General features: G+C 42.9%; 1 protein-coding gene across 3 annotated transcripts in view; it reads left to right on the top strand.

Annotated features, from left to right (window-relative positions):
- Positions 1-15,193, top strand: part of CDKAL1 (CDK5 regulatory subunit associated protein 1 like 1) — a 615,335-nt gene that overhangs the window by 86,299 nt on the left and 513,843 nt on the right. For all 3 annotated transcript variants that reach the window (XM_057494166.1, XM_057494167.1, XM_057494165.1), the window contains one exon: positions 9,421-9,505. In XM_057494166.1, coding sequence (XP_057350149.1) covers positions 9,421-9,505 — 85 coding nt within the window. The remainder of the gene's footprint in view (positions 1-9,420; positions 9,506-15,193) is intronic.

Genomic DNA, 15,193 nt, shown 5'->3' with positions numbered 1-15,193 from the left:
CAAACTGTGGTTTACGTATGAGCAACACGAGTTTGAGCTATAAAATACGTGTTTCTCTTATTGCGAACTCTCAGTTCATATTCTTTGCCCATTTATTGTCTATTAGATTTTGTTCTTCCCAGTTCTTGAATTCTGCTTACTAGCCCTGAGGGTTCTAGAGGCCCAGGGTGGCAGGAACATCGTCTATAGGATGGGCTTGTGAGTGGTGGTTTGGGATGGAGAGGTGGTGACAAGATCATGAAGTGCCCTGTAAAACCCACTGGTGTATATATTGGCTTTTAGTTTATAAATCTGTTTAACATGTAGACATAGATGTCCATTAGGGGTTCTTCAGATGCAGTAACTCCTAAACTAATTATGTATCAGGGTCAGTAGAACAATTTAATTTCGAATGAGAATGGGGAGTATTAGCAGTGTTATTTTCTACATGGTAAAAGGTCTGTTTTGCACTCTGATTTTCATTTTAACCAGCTCTACCTACTAGGTAATTAATTTTCAGTTGTTATTGGTAGAGTTTTGCCAGCTATTATTTCTCATTAAAAAGAAAAGTCTTCTTTTCCCTTAATGCAGTAAACAGAGTCCAAGGTGACCCTTGGTTTCCTCTTATTTCTGTGAAGAGCTCAGCAGCACTGTTTTAAAAGAATGAACTCATTATGTGAGTAATCTCCAAGAAGAAGTGCCGCCCGGGAGGAGCTGCTGTGTTCTGCTCCGCCCGGAAGCGCGCCGGCAGGCCCGGGCCTGTGCAGGGGGTTCCCTGCCCTGTGCAGGGGGTCGGGTCTTGCTGACGTCTCTTCTCCCTCTCTCTCCCCCCTCCCTTTCCCCCCTCTTCTCTCCTGCTCTCCGCTCCTCCCCCTCCTCCGGACTGAGCTGGTTCGAGGGAGAGTATGTTCTCCTGGGTTACTTTAAATGCTTTTGTAAAACAGATGTTGGAAACATGCTTACGCCATGCTGTGCATTACAGTCCCTGTAAAGAATAATGAATGAAATGTAGAAGAAAATTAATCCACTGACCAGAAATTTTATTTTGCCTTTTACTGGTTTTAAGAAATCATTTTTCAAGATGCACCTGAAAGATGCTTTTACATTTTCTTACTGAAGTGTATTTTGTTTCCTGTGTTTTTACTAGGCATCTGTGATTTGTATTATATAAACTCCTCGGGTATGATTAAGCCTAATGGACGTTTAAACTGTTTGGGTTTGACTTGTCTGGCAAAGAAATTCCCCCCAGAATGCTGTTGGGTCCAATTTTCTTCTCTTCATTTTGTTCCTAGTGAATTTTTTTCTATTGCCTGCTTAAGTGCCTTGCTTAAAGCTACGAACAGGCCCTCTTGCTGCTCTGTGCTGCGTCTCTGGTTGACTCCCAAAGCGTTCAGGTGGGAGGAGTGTGGGTGTGGACCGCACAGGTCTTAGCCCCGCCCTTGTGCAGAAACTGGCGGGGGAGGGGCCTGCTTGCCCTGAGCGCCGGCCTGGGCTCTGGGATGAAGACCCTGCACTCGTTATTAATTCTCCTTGATTTGCCCCCTCCCACTGATCGCAGAAGGCCAAGAGCTGCCATGTTCAGCATCTTGGTAATTTTGGAAATAGCCCCTTTAAAGCCTGATTATTAGTCATCTTAGAAATAGCATGAGGCAACCTCAAGGCCATGTAGTACTTCTTTAGTTTGTTTTCAGATATTGTCTGCATTATTTTTGATCAAGAGGTAAAGAGCCACTAATGAGGCCTTCTAATTTTCTTAGATTTATGGTCTCTGGAGTCAGTCTGTCTGGATTTTTAAGCCTGGCCCACCTCTTACTGTATGATTTTAGGCAAGCTACTTTTCCTTTCCAAGCTTTAGAGACCCCGCTGGTGAAAGTGGAGTAAAAACAAACGCACCCCAAACTGGGAGGATTAAATGGAAAAAAAAAAAAAAAGGCTATGAGAGGCTTGGCTCTTTGCTGGGTACCTGATGCAGACGCCATAATGTTAGCTATTATCATTACTTCTAATAAGATTTTTATTACCATAGATTTAAAAGTAATGTATCTTAGGTATATAAAGAAATAGTTTGGAAAGTAAATGCATTTCGATTAAAACAAATAATAGTTTGTTTCTCTATCCTCACACTCCAAGTGGGTGGTGTGTCAATGACCATCGTTTCTTCGGTTTAGTAAGGACAACAGCTCTTGGCAATGGGGGGAAAAGTCCCTTAGGAAAGGTCAGTCAGGCCCCGTTTCCCTGGTGGGTCCCAGCAGGAGAGTTTGTTATGTTCTCACCTTAAAATAAGAGAACAGTTTTGAAGTCTAAGCTGTATGGGAAAGAAAACTTAAAAAAAAAAATAAACAAGGTTTGGTTAGTTTTCCTAAATGAAAAAGCAATACATACTTAAAAAAATTCAAGCAATTTGGGTAGACATAAATCAAATGCTAATGTGTCCCGTGCAGCACAGAGAAGACAAGTGGTGACTGTGTGGCATCTTACTGCACTGATGGGACAGTGACTGCAGTGGGGTGTTGTGGGGGGCGACTCGATAATATGGGTGAATATAGCAACCAAATTGTTTTTCTTGTGAAACCTTCATAGGACTGTATATCAATGATACCTTAATAGAAAAAAAAATATGACCAAGTAAAAAAAAAAATCAAAAAACAAAAAAACGCATGTATAGTGAAACACCGGGCCTGGCTTTGTTACCTGAGAAGAGACTACTACTAGGACAAAACAAAGTGCCAGGAGGAGGGAGGCTATTTAAAAAATTATATTATGCCTTTGGACCCCTTAATAAAGATAAGGCTTATCTACTTCAAATATATATATATATATGTTAATGTGTCCCTTCTCAGGATTAAACTTTATAAAAATTATAAAAGTAACTTCTGTGCAAGCTTAGAAAAAGAGAAGAGAAAGAGTATAAGATATGGACTGAAATGCAGCATTGGAGGACAACTGAACCTTCACCTTACTTCCAAGGGCAAACACCTGACAGTTTCATATATATAAATATATATATATACACACATGCTGCTAGAAATTGTCTTTGCTTTGAATAGAATTTCCCTTTTTTCTCTTTTAAAACACAAAGGCAGGAGACTCTCTTGTCCCCTCTTGGCGTGAGCCAGGAGCTCTGTCCTCTCGCTTTATCTCTAAATAAAAGCGTCTCACTTGTTCTTCTAAAATAAAATAAAATAAAAGGCAGACACAAAAAATAAATAAAACACAAAGGCAATACAAGACCTACTCTTCTGCACCTTACTTTCACCTGACAATATGATAAAGATGATTATAAATGAGCACTTAGAGATTTATGTTGCTTTTTTTAAATGGCATTTTAGCTGCAGTCTTGTAATTTATTCAGACAGTGTCCTTATAATGGATATATAGGCTTCCTCGGTTTCTTTTTTTTTGATCTCCAATGAGAATGAAAAAATTGTGTGTATATGTCTGTGTATGTGTGTGCATATGCATGCGTATGTATAAATATGTGTATGTGGTTCAAGTATCCTACAAGTGTGTGTTGGAGAAATTATGATGCACATTTAATTTCTGGTAGCTCTTCCCACATGGCCTCCCAGAGGGTGTCGTTGGCGTGGGCTGCTATCAGCAGAGTGCCAGCTTGCCAGCTTCCCCCCCTTTGCTAGTGCTCGGTAGCGTCATTCTAAATATTTCTCAGTCTGATAAAGGATTATAAAATCTCATTTCATTTTGCATTTTAAAAATTTATATCCATGTGTATCAGGAAAAATTCTCAGTAGATCAAAGGTATACATTATAAACCCATATGTGTATTTAAGAAAAACACAAGTGAATTCTTTAGTAACCTGGGAATAGAGGAAGCCTTCTAATTATGGCTCAAAATCCAGAAACAATTAAGAGAAGAGGTTGATAAATTTGATGTCCTAGAAGTAAAAATGTATGAAGAAACCCTATAAAAAAGTAAAATGACAAACTGGGAAACATATTGTAACTTACATCATAGAGAATTAATTATCTCCTATGTGTGTGTATTTGTGTGTATTAGTAATTAAAACGAGATGAAAATGACTGTTTTGCCTGATCAAAAAAAAAAAGGACAAGTGAAATGAACAAATGGAAGACAGAAAAAAAAAAGACCAACTTGCAAATAGTCTTTAAACATGAGAAAATACTCTGCTCACTCAATGTAGAAATGCATATTAAAAACTCACTGGGATCCTGTTTCTCACCGATTGGCAAAGGTACAGAGTTTTGTTAGCACATTCCGTAGGTGATGCTTTGGATCAACAGGTGATCTCATGCATTGTTCATGGGGTTGCAAAGTGATGCACCACTTATGGTTGGGAATTTGGCAGTAATAATGGAATGTCATATGAATTTATCCTTTGAACCCCAAATCCCTCTTTTCTGGACGTGATTCCAAAGGTAATCTGGGGAAAAATGCAAAATGATATATGCACAATGCTATTCATTGCAACACTGTGTTAATGAAAGAGTGCACATTATCAGATCTCTAGGTCTAGTTCCATGTGGCTAGCCTGGAGTTTGTAGTGCTCCAAACTAATCCTGACAGCCCAGCTCTGGCACTGGTGACAGTTCTGTGTAGATGACTTTTAGCTGCATTTCAGGGGTTGACAGTGCTTTGGGCCAGGTCTCAGCTGGGTAGAATTCTTTTCTGGGTGCTTTCCAAGTCTGCCTCCGAGCTTGGTGCCTACTTGCTGCTGTTCCCTTCCCTCGTTCATTCTCGCCCGTCTAATGCAATCCTTTTTGCCCCGAAGCGCTCTTCTCTGATACTGCGTCTTCCCCCAAGGTACGCGGGAACCTGGCGTGAATGCTCTCGTTTAAGGCCAGACCAGGAGATGTTAACCCTCTCTTCACAGATGTTTGATCCAGCAGCCACGTCACATGCCAGTGGTGGTATGTTTGAACAGTTACTTTATTTCGGTGATGAGGTTCTGGGAAGGCGGACTGTCTGGTATTGATTGTTGTAGATGGTACCACTTCCAGGTAGACATGTTAAACTAGCTCATTTCTGTTTCAGATGCATTTCACCCCCACCCTGCCACCCAGGGATGGGATCTTAAATGTTTGGAGTTGGGGTCTTAAAATTGGCAGGAACATGCGTGTAGTATTCCACCCCTATTGAACTGTTACAAAGTTCATATTATTTCTTAAAGCTGATGGCATCTTAGAACATAGGAGTGGTGTTGATAAAGGGGTAAAGTGTGAAATCAGCATTCTTTGTTGGTAAAAAGCCATATACAATTTTCCTCCTCCCCTTTTGTGGTGATTTGTTTTCTGTATTTTTGTGAAAAAGGGCCTTTGTCAGTGATGGTGGATTGGCACCCAGCAAGCAAATACTCAAAACTGAGAAGAAAAATGCAGAACTGTAGAGGATCATCCTATCCATTTGTTAATAATACTAACATTTATAGGTACCTTTCTTGAACTTTTAGCATTAAAAGTATTTGATCACTCCATTTTCAAAAGCGTTTTTCTTTGGATTTCTGGGACACCATGTTCCCTAGTTCTTCTTTCCTTCTTGGCCGCTCCTTTTCAAAGCCCCTTTCCCATCTCAGCTTCTCTCCCAGACCTTGGAGTGACCCAGGGCCCTGCCTTCTCTTTGTTCCAGTGTTTTCTCCTCAGGGAGCTCCTCTGTCCCTGTGCATTCAGAAGTCCCCGGGGGGTCTTGCTCCCCCCAGCTGTGTCTCCAGCCCGAAGGACCCCCTGAACTTCGGCTCTGTGTGCCCCTGGCCAGCCGGTAGCTCCAGCTGGAGAGGTGACAGGGGTCTCGGCTCTAACGCGGGTACGGGGACAGCCAGGCCCCGCCGACCCGCCGACGCCACGTCTGCTCTCGCCAGACCTTCTGCACCGCGGTCAGTGGCAGCAGGACGGCGGGTGATCGGGTCAGCACCCTGTGCGTGCGCCGAGGCCCCCTCCTCGATTCCTCGATCATAGCCACTCCGACGGTTTCTGGCGGCCGTACCCCGGCGCGACGCCTGTGTTCACGGCCCATGTGCCCCCGCTGTAAGCCCGGCCCTGGCCCTGGCCGCCCACTGCCCTCACCCAGCGCGTCAGTTCCCAGTTGGCTTTCCCGCCTTCCCGTGCTTCCTCACCGCCTTCACTTCGGCCCCATCGACGGCCTCTCCCGCAGCCCCCGCACGCGGGGCTCCCTGGCACAGTCACCGGCTCACGCTTCCAGCCCCTGGTGCCCGCCCGTTATGCTCGGGATGCAGCGTAAGGCGGCTTCAGCGTGACCTGGGCCTGCCCTGCAGCCCCCCGGGTCCCCCGGTGTCTGGGACACTGGTCTTCTCTTTGCAGAGCATCACAAGCGGGGCTCCGTTTTGTGGCCTTTGCACTTGTGGGATTTTCTCCCCAGAATGGTCTTTCTTCGGATCGTTCCCCGGCAGGCTGCTTTCCGATATTTAAGTCTCAGTTCAGATTTGAACTTGCACAGGAGGCTTGTCTTGGCAGCAGCCCCCCGATTATTCTTTGTCCATTACCCTCTGCCGCCGTCGTAGTGTCACCGAGCAGTCCCTGAAGTTATTTTGCTCGTTTCTGTTTCTTCTTTTTGTCAGACGTCTTGTGTGAGGCCACAAACCCCGTGCGGGCGGAAAGCCCTCCCGGCCAGGGCCTGGCACGCCGAGCCGCACGGTGTGGGCGCGGGCGTGGCCGGCCGGGGCCCGTAGGAAGCGCCGTCTCCTGGTAGGGCCGCACTAAACCGGGTGCCCAGTGCGGAGCCGAGTCCGGAGGTGACCGGGTAAGGAACTCCCGCGTCCCTCGGGAGGCGCTCTCGTCGGTGACGGTCACTGAAGTGTTAGGTGACTGGGGGCATTCCAGGCACAGGATTCACGTTTACAGCAGTTCCTGGGTCACCAAGTGTAACACTCACTGTCTTGAAAGTCAGCACATCCTGGCGCTGGCAGAGCTCAGGCACAGTGTCTGGCTGGCGGCTGGCGTCCCCCTCGGGAGGACTTTGTTGGGGTACGCTGAGAGCTTCCTGGACGCTTTATGGTGCCTGAACAGAAGGACGTGCCAGGATACAAAGCTGGCATCTGGCACCGATGGTCCTGCCTTTAGGCTTCTGTTGGCTTATTTTAAATAAGTCTCTGCTTTTTTATCATTAGCTGACAGACATCTGTACTTTTTTCTTACCTGTGCCATACATTGCTCATGGCTCAGCTTTGTCTTTCAGAATTCAGCATTTGTTCCTTAAATGTTTAACTAGTATCTGCCATGCGCCAGACCCTGCAATCAGTGCCAGGGTACAGCTGTGAATAATAATCTCAGCCCTAAAATATCTGTTAGATCAATGGTAACGTTCTTGACGCTAACTTCAGAAGGTTGACACAGACTTGAGAGCGCTGAGGAGGCTGGTGGATGTGCCATAGGCATGTGGTCCTACACACGGTCCCTCTTGCCATCCTTCCCTCTTCTGTACCTATGGGCACACTGTTTAGTGTCCCATGGCTACTTTAATGTCTGTCCTGTGCCCATCACTGTGTTAGGCACTGGGCATTCAGAGGGCAGCAGGTAAAAATGTCTTCAGTGTCTCTTACATCGTAATGAAGAAAGGTGGGAGAAACCAGGATTTTAATGCCGAATATGAAGTGCTGGAATAGTCTGTGTGCTGTCTACCGTGAGAGTGCAAAGAAGAGGCTGATGAAACTCATGCTGAAACTGAAGACTGGATAGGAGTTAGGCAGGCAAAGGGGTGTGTTCATTGTTCTGTGAAGAAAATAAAGGTGTTGGGCCAGGTAGGTGCAAGGTTTAGGAATTCCAGGTGCTTTGGTGTGGCTGCAGGGGCAGGTGAATGTAGGGAGAAAGTAATATTGAAGTTGGGGAGGTGGCTACGGCTGGATAGGCCTCGTCTACCGATGGAAGTCGCTGGAAGACTGAAGAGCACTGTGATCCTAGGGACTGAGCCTAGAGGGGTGCCTCTGGGACGGCGGTGCGGGGGTGACCCACAGGGAGCTGGAGCAGGGAGTGTACTTGCCTTCTGAGTTGGAGCAGGAAGTGGCACAGTAGATTTTTCAATAAAAGACCATTCTGGCTGCTGGGTGGGGTGTGAGTGGAGGAGGGGAGACAAGTGAAGTGGGGCCATCAGCTGACACACAGTAATGAGAAGCTCCCCTTCCCTTTTTTCATTGCAAGAATTTCTTTATCTGGTCTCTTTGTAAGAATACCATTTTCATAACAAAATGTTGGGGGGTGGGGAGGATTGCCGAGTTACCAGGAGCTCTGTGCTCACCCTCCCTTGAACATCATGCTCCTGAGTTCCATCCCCAGGTAGAGAGCGTGCACACTGATGTCCGTCTGTCCGCTTCGCGTTCTCCTTGTCACGACCTGAGCTGCTGTTCTCACTGAAATCCACTGGGGTCGATGGAGTCGGTTTCCTTTCCAAGGTGGTGAGGATGAGGGAGAGACAGCAGGTAGTCGGATGAGCCCTGAGCACTCCAGGCACATCTACATTCCCTTCAATCAGTGTGATGGGCTTGGGCCGTTTGCACTGTGAGTTTATTACAGCGCAGGTGTCCCCCCTTAGCCGTGCCTTCATTTGGCGTCCAGCTGCGGCTTGGAGGCAGGTCCTGAGGATAGCCAGGCCCGCAGCCGAATGCCACATCACGGTGCCTACGTCATCGCCTCACTTCACCGCACACATAGGCACTTTATCACCTCATGTTCGCACAAGCAGGTCAGTGCAGCACAGTAAGGTCCTTTGAGAGAGAGAGAGAGACCATATTCACATGACTTCTGTTACTTTGGTATATTATAATTGCTTTATTATTGGTTTTTGTTAATTTCATTACTGTGCCTAAGTTATAAATTAAATGTTATCTTAGATATGCATATGGGAAAATCATAGTACATAGAGGGTTCGGTACTATTTGGTTTCAGGCGTCCATTGGGGTCTTGGAATGTATACCCTGCAGATAAGGGGGAACTACTGTATGTAACAATACTTAACCAAATTGGTGACAGGAATAGGAGGCTCACTTTGAGATAAACTATTGACTTTTGTTGGGGGAAAAAAAAGTATTTTTTTAATAACTTCTCAAGCTGAAGAATATTCAGTGTATGATAATACATGTACTTGGAAATACTAACACACAGTCCATAAAGGGGGCAGTTAGTTTATGTAAGATTAGGCCAGTTTCATTTTAGTTTTTGGAAGTTGTGGAGTGCTCTCAAGAATTGAAAATGAAGGAAGAAAATGCTTATCTCTCAATTTATATTTTAAATGAGAAGTATAGCACAGGTTATATGTTTTCACATTTATTTTTCAGGAATGTTTCTATATGGTAACAGTTACTTACCATCATGTAGCTGCCTGTTTATGTGCCTCTACCCACAGCCTCTCTCAGCCCTTCTCCAGAAGTCTCAGTGCCATCTGAGGAAGCACCTGGATGTTTCTGAGTGATTAAATGTGATACTTAACTTTTCTCTTTCATGTTCATTTTCTCTTAATAGAAAATGCATCTGACGCAGACTTATGGCTCCTGAATAGTTGTACAGTAAAAAACCCTGCAGAAGACCACTTTAGAAACTCAATTAAGTAAGTGAAAGTTGATTTTTCCCATTTTTTCAAATAAATGAATCAAGAATTTCAGGAAATCAGCTTTTTTTTTCTTCCTGCCTTCCTCCCTCTCTCTCTCTCTCTCTCTCTCTCTCTCTCTCTTTCTTTTTATTAAGGTATCATCGACATACATTCTTATGAAGGTTTCACAAGAAAAACAATGTGGTTACTACATTCACCCTTATTATCTACTCCCCCCCCAATACCCCATTGTAGTCACTGTCCATCAGCGTAGTAGGATGCCACAGAGTCCCTATTTGTCTTTTCTGAGGAAATCAGCTTTTAAAAAATCCCTGATGATGTAATTATTTAGTGTGTATCAATGTATGAGTTGGCCTTTTAAGATGAAACTGTTTTGAATTTATCTGATAAGAGTGAAATTATAATGTGGACTTTTCTGACAGGCGCTTTGACTATTGTGACGTCAGCCCACCGGTGACGTATTTGTTGGGGACTGACTGTGCGCTCTTCTCCAGGCGTCCAGGCCATGCCTTGGGAACTGCCCACAGCCGGCCTGCCTTCTTTACTCTTCCCACCGGTATGTGGCTCTCGGTGTCCACAGTGCCTGGCTTCCAGGGAGTTGAGGTTTGTGAGGGGAGAAGCATGTGAGTCCTTGCTTCTTCCTTCCTTCCCTCAATTCACTTCAGTTTGGGTGGGAGAAGTACCCATTTTTCACATGTGCTTTGAGGCTTATCCTGCTCCCCTTCTTAGAAACCTCAGCCTGTGAACTGCTTCCTTACTTCCCGTATTTTCAGCCTGCCCCGTCCGGTTGGTGCCTTTGCACTGGCACACACACACTCTCAGGTTTGATCAGCCCCGTGCTCCTTCCAGCTGGTGTCCTATTTTTCTTCCTGCTCTCCCAGCCAGACTTCTTAAGATGCTTTACTCTCAAACTCACCCCGCAATGCCTTTCTTATGAAATACACATACACAAGAGTTTATGAAACATGTACAGTTTAAGTAACAGTAGTGAACTTAACACCTATGTGTCTACCACCCAGCATATGAAATAGGTCATTTTCAAGACCTTAGAAAACCCCATATGTCCCTCTTGTACTCAAACCCCCAAGAAGTAATCCTTATCCTGACTTTCGTGAGCCATTCCTTACTGTTATTAGTAAATTCGTCAACCAGTAAGTATATCTCTAAACAATGTGTTGTTTACTTTGGTTCTGGGTTAAGCTTTATTTATTGGACTGACATTATTTGTGTACTGAGATTCTTCTCTTCAGCACTATTCTTTTAGATTTATCTTTGTTGATGGATGTAAAGTAACTGGCTGTTCATATTATTACACTGAATGAATGTTTATCCATTTTGTTGTTGATAGAGTTTTGAGTTTCCTCAGTGTTTGCTTTCATGAACACTGCTGCTATGAATATTTTGAATGTGTTTTCTGGTGCGTATGTGCAAAGAGTTACTTTAGGATATGCACGTAGGAGTTGAATCATTCATCACAGGTGTGTACATATTAAGACTTCGGTAGGTAGTATCAGACTTCCTCCCCAGATGAATGTACCAGAGGTGGATGTGTGGGAGCTGTTCTCCGTTCTTGCTGCTTGATATAGTCAGACTTCTGAATTGTTGTCAGTCTGGTTGTGGAAATGGTATCTCACTGTGGTTTTAATTTCCATTTCCATGATTACTAATGATATTGAGTGTCCTTTTTGTTTATTGTACTGTATTTATTTTTTATTTTGTTATCATTAATCTACAATTACATGAAGAACATTATGTTTACTAGGCTCCCCCCTTCACCAAGTCTCCCCCATGCCCCATTACAGTCACTGTCCATCAGCGTAGTAAGATGCTGTAGAATCACTACTTGTCTTCTCTGTGCTGCACAGCCCTCCCCGTGCCCCCCCTACATTATACATGCTAATCGTAAGGCCCCCTTTGTTTTTCCCCACCTTTATCCCTCCCTTCCCACCCATTCTCCACAGTCCCTTTCCCTTTGGTAACTTTTAGTCCTTTCTTGGGTTCTGTGATTCTGCTGCTGTTTTGTTCCTTCAGTTTTTCTTTGTTCTTATACTCCACATATGAGTGAAATCATTTGATTCTTGTCTTTCTCCACCTGGCTTATTTCACTCTAGCTCCATCCATGTTGTTACAAATGGTAGGATTTGTTTTCTTCTTATGGCTGAATAATATTCCATTGTGTATATGTACCACATCTACTTTATTCATTCATCTACTGATGGACATTTAGGTTGCTTCCATTTCTTGGCTATTGTAAATAGTGCTGCCATAAACATAGGGGTGCATCTGTCTTTTTCAAACTGGGCTGCTGCATTCATAGGGTAAATTCTTAGAAGTGGAATTCCTGGGTCAAATGGTATGTCTATTTTGAGCTTTTTGAGGAACCTCCGTACTGCTTCCCACAATGGTTGAACTAATTTACATTCCCACCAGCAGTGTAGGAGGGTTCCCCTTTCTCCACAAACTCACCAACATGTGTTGTTTGCTTTTGGATGGTGGCGATACTTACTGGTGTGAGGTAATATCTCATTGTGGTTTTAATTTGCATTTCTCTGATGACTAGCGATGTGGAGCATCTTTTCATGTGTCTGTTGGCCATCTGAATTTCTTCTTTGGAGAACTGTTCAGCTCCTCTGCCCATTTTTTAACTGGATTATTTGCTTTTTGTTTGTTGAGGTGCATGAGTTCTTTATATATTTTGGATGTCAACCCTTTATCGGATCTGTCATTATGAATATATTCCCCATACTGTAGGGTACCTTTTTGTTCTATTGATGGTGTCCTTTGCTGTACAGAAACTTTTCAACTTGATATAGTCCCACTTGTTCATTTTTGCTTTTGTTTCCCTTGCCCAGGGAGATATGTTCATGAAGAAGTGGCTCATGTTTATGTCCAAGAGATTTTTGCCTATGTTTTTCTCTAAGAGTTTTATGGTTTCATGTCTTACATTCAGGTCTTTGATCCATTTCGAATTTACTTTTGTGTATGGAGTTAGACACTGATCCAGTTTCATTCTCTTACATGTAGCTGTCCAGTTTTGCCAGCACCATCTGCTGAGGAGACTGTCATTTCCCCATTGTATGTTCATGGCTCCTTTATCGTATATTAATTGACCATGTATGTTTGGGTTTATGTCTGGAGTCTCTAGTCTGTTCCACTGGTCTGTGGTCTGTTCTTGTGCCAGTACCAAATTGTCTTGATTACTGTGGCTTTGTAGTAGAGCTTGAAGTTGGGGAGCGAGATCTCCCCAACTTTATTCTTCTCAGGATTGCTTTGGCTATTCAGGGTTTTTGGTGTTTCCATATGAATTTTTGAACTATTTGTTCCAGTTCGTTGAAGAATGTTGTTGGTAACTTGATAGGGGTTGCATCAGATCTGTATATTGCTTTGGGCAGGATGGCCATTTTGACGATATTAATTCTTCCTAGCCAAGAGCATGGGATGAGTTTCCGTTTGTTAGTGTCCTCTTTAATTGCTCTTAAGAGTGCCTTATAGTTTTCAGGGTATAGGTCTTTCACTTCCTTGGTTAGGTTTATTCCTAGGTATTTTATTCTTTTTGATGCAGTTGTTAATGGAATTGTTTTCCTGATTTCTCTTTCTATTAGTTCATTGTTAGAGTACAGGAAAGCCACAGATTTCTGTGTGTTAATTTTGTATCCTGCAACTTTGTTGTATTCCGATATCAGTTCTAGTAGTTTTGGAGTGGAGTCTTTAGGGTTTTTTATGTACAATATCATGTCATCTGCAAGTAGTGACAGTTTAACTTCTTTACCAATTTGGATTGGTTGTATTTCTTTGTTTTGTCTAATTGCCCTGGCTAGGACTTCCAGTATTATGTTGAATAACTGTGGGGAGAGTGGGCATCCCTGTCTAGTTCCCGATCTCAGAGGAAATGCTTTCAGCTTCTCGCTGTTCAATATGATGTTGGCTGTGGGCTTACCATATATGACCTTTATTATGTTGAGGCATTTGCCCTGTATACTCATTTTGCTGAGAGTTTTTATCATGAATGGATGTTGAATTTTGTCGAATGCTTTTTCAGCATCTATGGAGATGATCATGTGGTTTTTTTCTTTCTTTTTGTTTACATGGTGGATGATGTTGATGGATTTTTGAATGTTGTACCATCCTTGCATCCCTGGGATGAATCCCACTTGGTCATGGTGTATGATCCTTTTGACGTATTTTTGAGTTTGATTTGCTAATATTTTGTTGGGTATTTTTGCATCTACATTCATCAGGGATGTTTGTCTGTAATTTTCTTTTTTGGTGGGATCTTTGCCTGGTTTTGGTATTAGGGTAATGTTGGCTTCATAGAATGAGTTTGGGAGTATTCCCTCCTCTTCTGTTTTTTGGGAAAACTTTAAGGAGAATGGGTATTATATCTTCTCTGTATGTCTGATAAAATTCTGAGGTAAATCCATCTGGCCCCGGGGTTTTGTTCCTAGGTAGTTTTTTGATTACTGCTTCAATTTCTTTGCTGGTAATTGGTTTGTTTAGGTTTTGTGTTTCTTCCTTGGTCAGACTTGGAAGGTTGTATTTTTCTAGGAAGTTGTCCATTTCTTCTAGGTTTTCCAGCTTGTTAGCATATAGGTTTTCATAGTATTCTCTAATAATTCTTTGTATTTCTATGGGGTCCGTCGTGATTTTTCCTTTCTTGTTTCTGATTCTGTTGATGTGTGTTGACTCTCTTTTTCTCTTAATAAGTCTGGCTAGAGGCTTATCTATTTTGTTTATTTTCTCGAAGTACCAGCTCTTGGTTTCATTGATTTTTTTCTATTGTTTTATTCTTCTCAATTTTATTTATTTCTGCTCTGATCATTATTATGTCCCTCCCTCTGCTGATTTTAGTCCTCATTTGTTCTTCTTTTTCCAATTTTGATAATTGTGACGTGAGAGTGTTCATTTGGATTTGTTCTTTGTTCTTTAAATATGCCTGGATTGCTATATACTTTCCTCTTAAGACTGCTTTTGCTGCGTCCCACAGAAGTTTGAGGTTTGTGTTATTGTTGTCATTTGTTTCCATATATTGCTGGTTTTCCATTTTAATTTGGTTGTTGATCCGTTGATTATTTAGGAGCATGTTGTTAAGCCTCCATGTGTTTGTGAGCCTTTTGCTTTCTTTGTACAATTTATTTCTTGTTTTATACCTTTGTGGTCTGAAAAGTTGGTTGGTAGGATTTCAGTCTTTTTGAATTTACTGAGGCTTTTTGTGGCCTACTATGTGGTCTGTTCTGGAGAATGTTCCATGTGCACTTGAGAAGAATGTGTATCCTGTTGCTTTTGGATGTAGAGTTCTATAGATGTCTATTAGGTCCATTTGTTCTAGTGTTTTGTTCAGTGCCTCTGTGTCCTTACTTATTTTCTTCCCGGTGGATCTGTCCTTTGGGGTGAGTGGTGTGTTGAAGTCTCCTAAAATGAATGCATTGCATTCTATTTCCTGTTTTAGTTCTGTTAGTATTCGTTTCACATATGCTGGTGCTCCTGTGTTGGGTGAATATATATTTGTAATGGTTATATCCTCTTGTTGAACTGAGCCCTTTATCATTAGGTAATGTCCTTCTTTATCTCTTGTTACTTTCTTTGTTTTGAAGTCTTTTTTGTAGGATACTAGTACTGCAACACCTGCTTTTTTCTCCCTGTTGTTTGCATGGAATATCTTTTTCCATCCCTTGACTTTTAGTCTGT

Source organism: Manis pentadactyla, chromosome 16 (genome assembly GCF_030020395.1).
Source record: "Manis pentadactyla isolate mManPen7 chromosome 16, mManPen7.hap1, whole genome shotgun sequence".
Classification (NCBI taxonomy): Eukaryota; Metazoa; Chordata; class Mammalia; order Pholidota; family Manidae; genus Manis; species Manis pentadactyla.
Note: the sequence above shows the minus strand (reverse complement) of the source record. Positions and strands in the feature narration are given on the sequence as shown.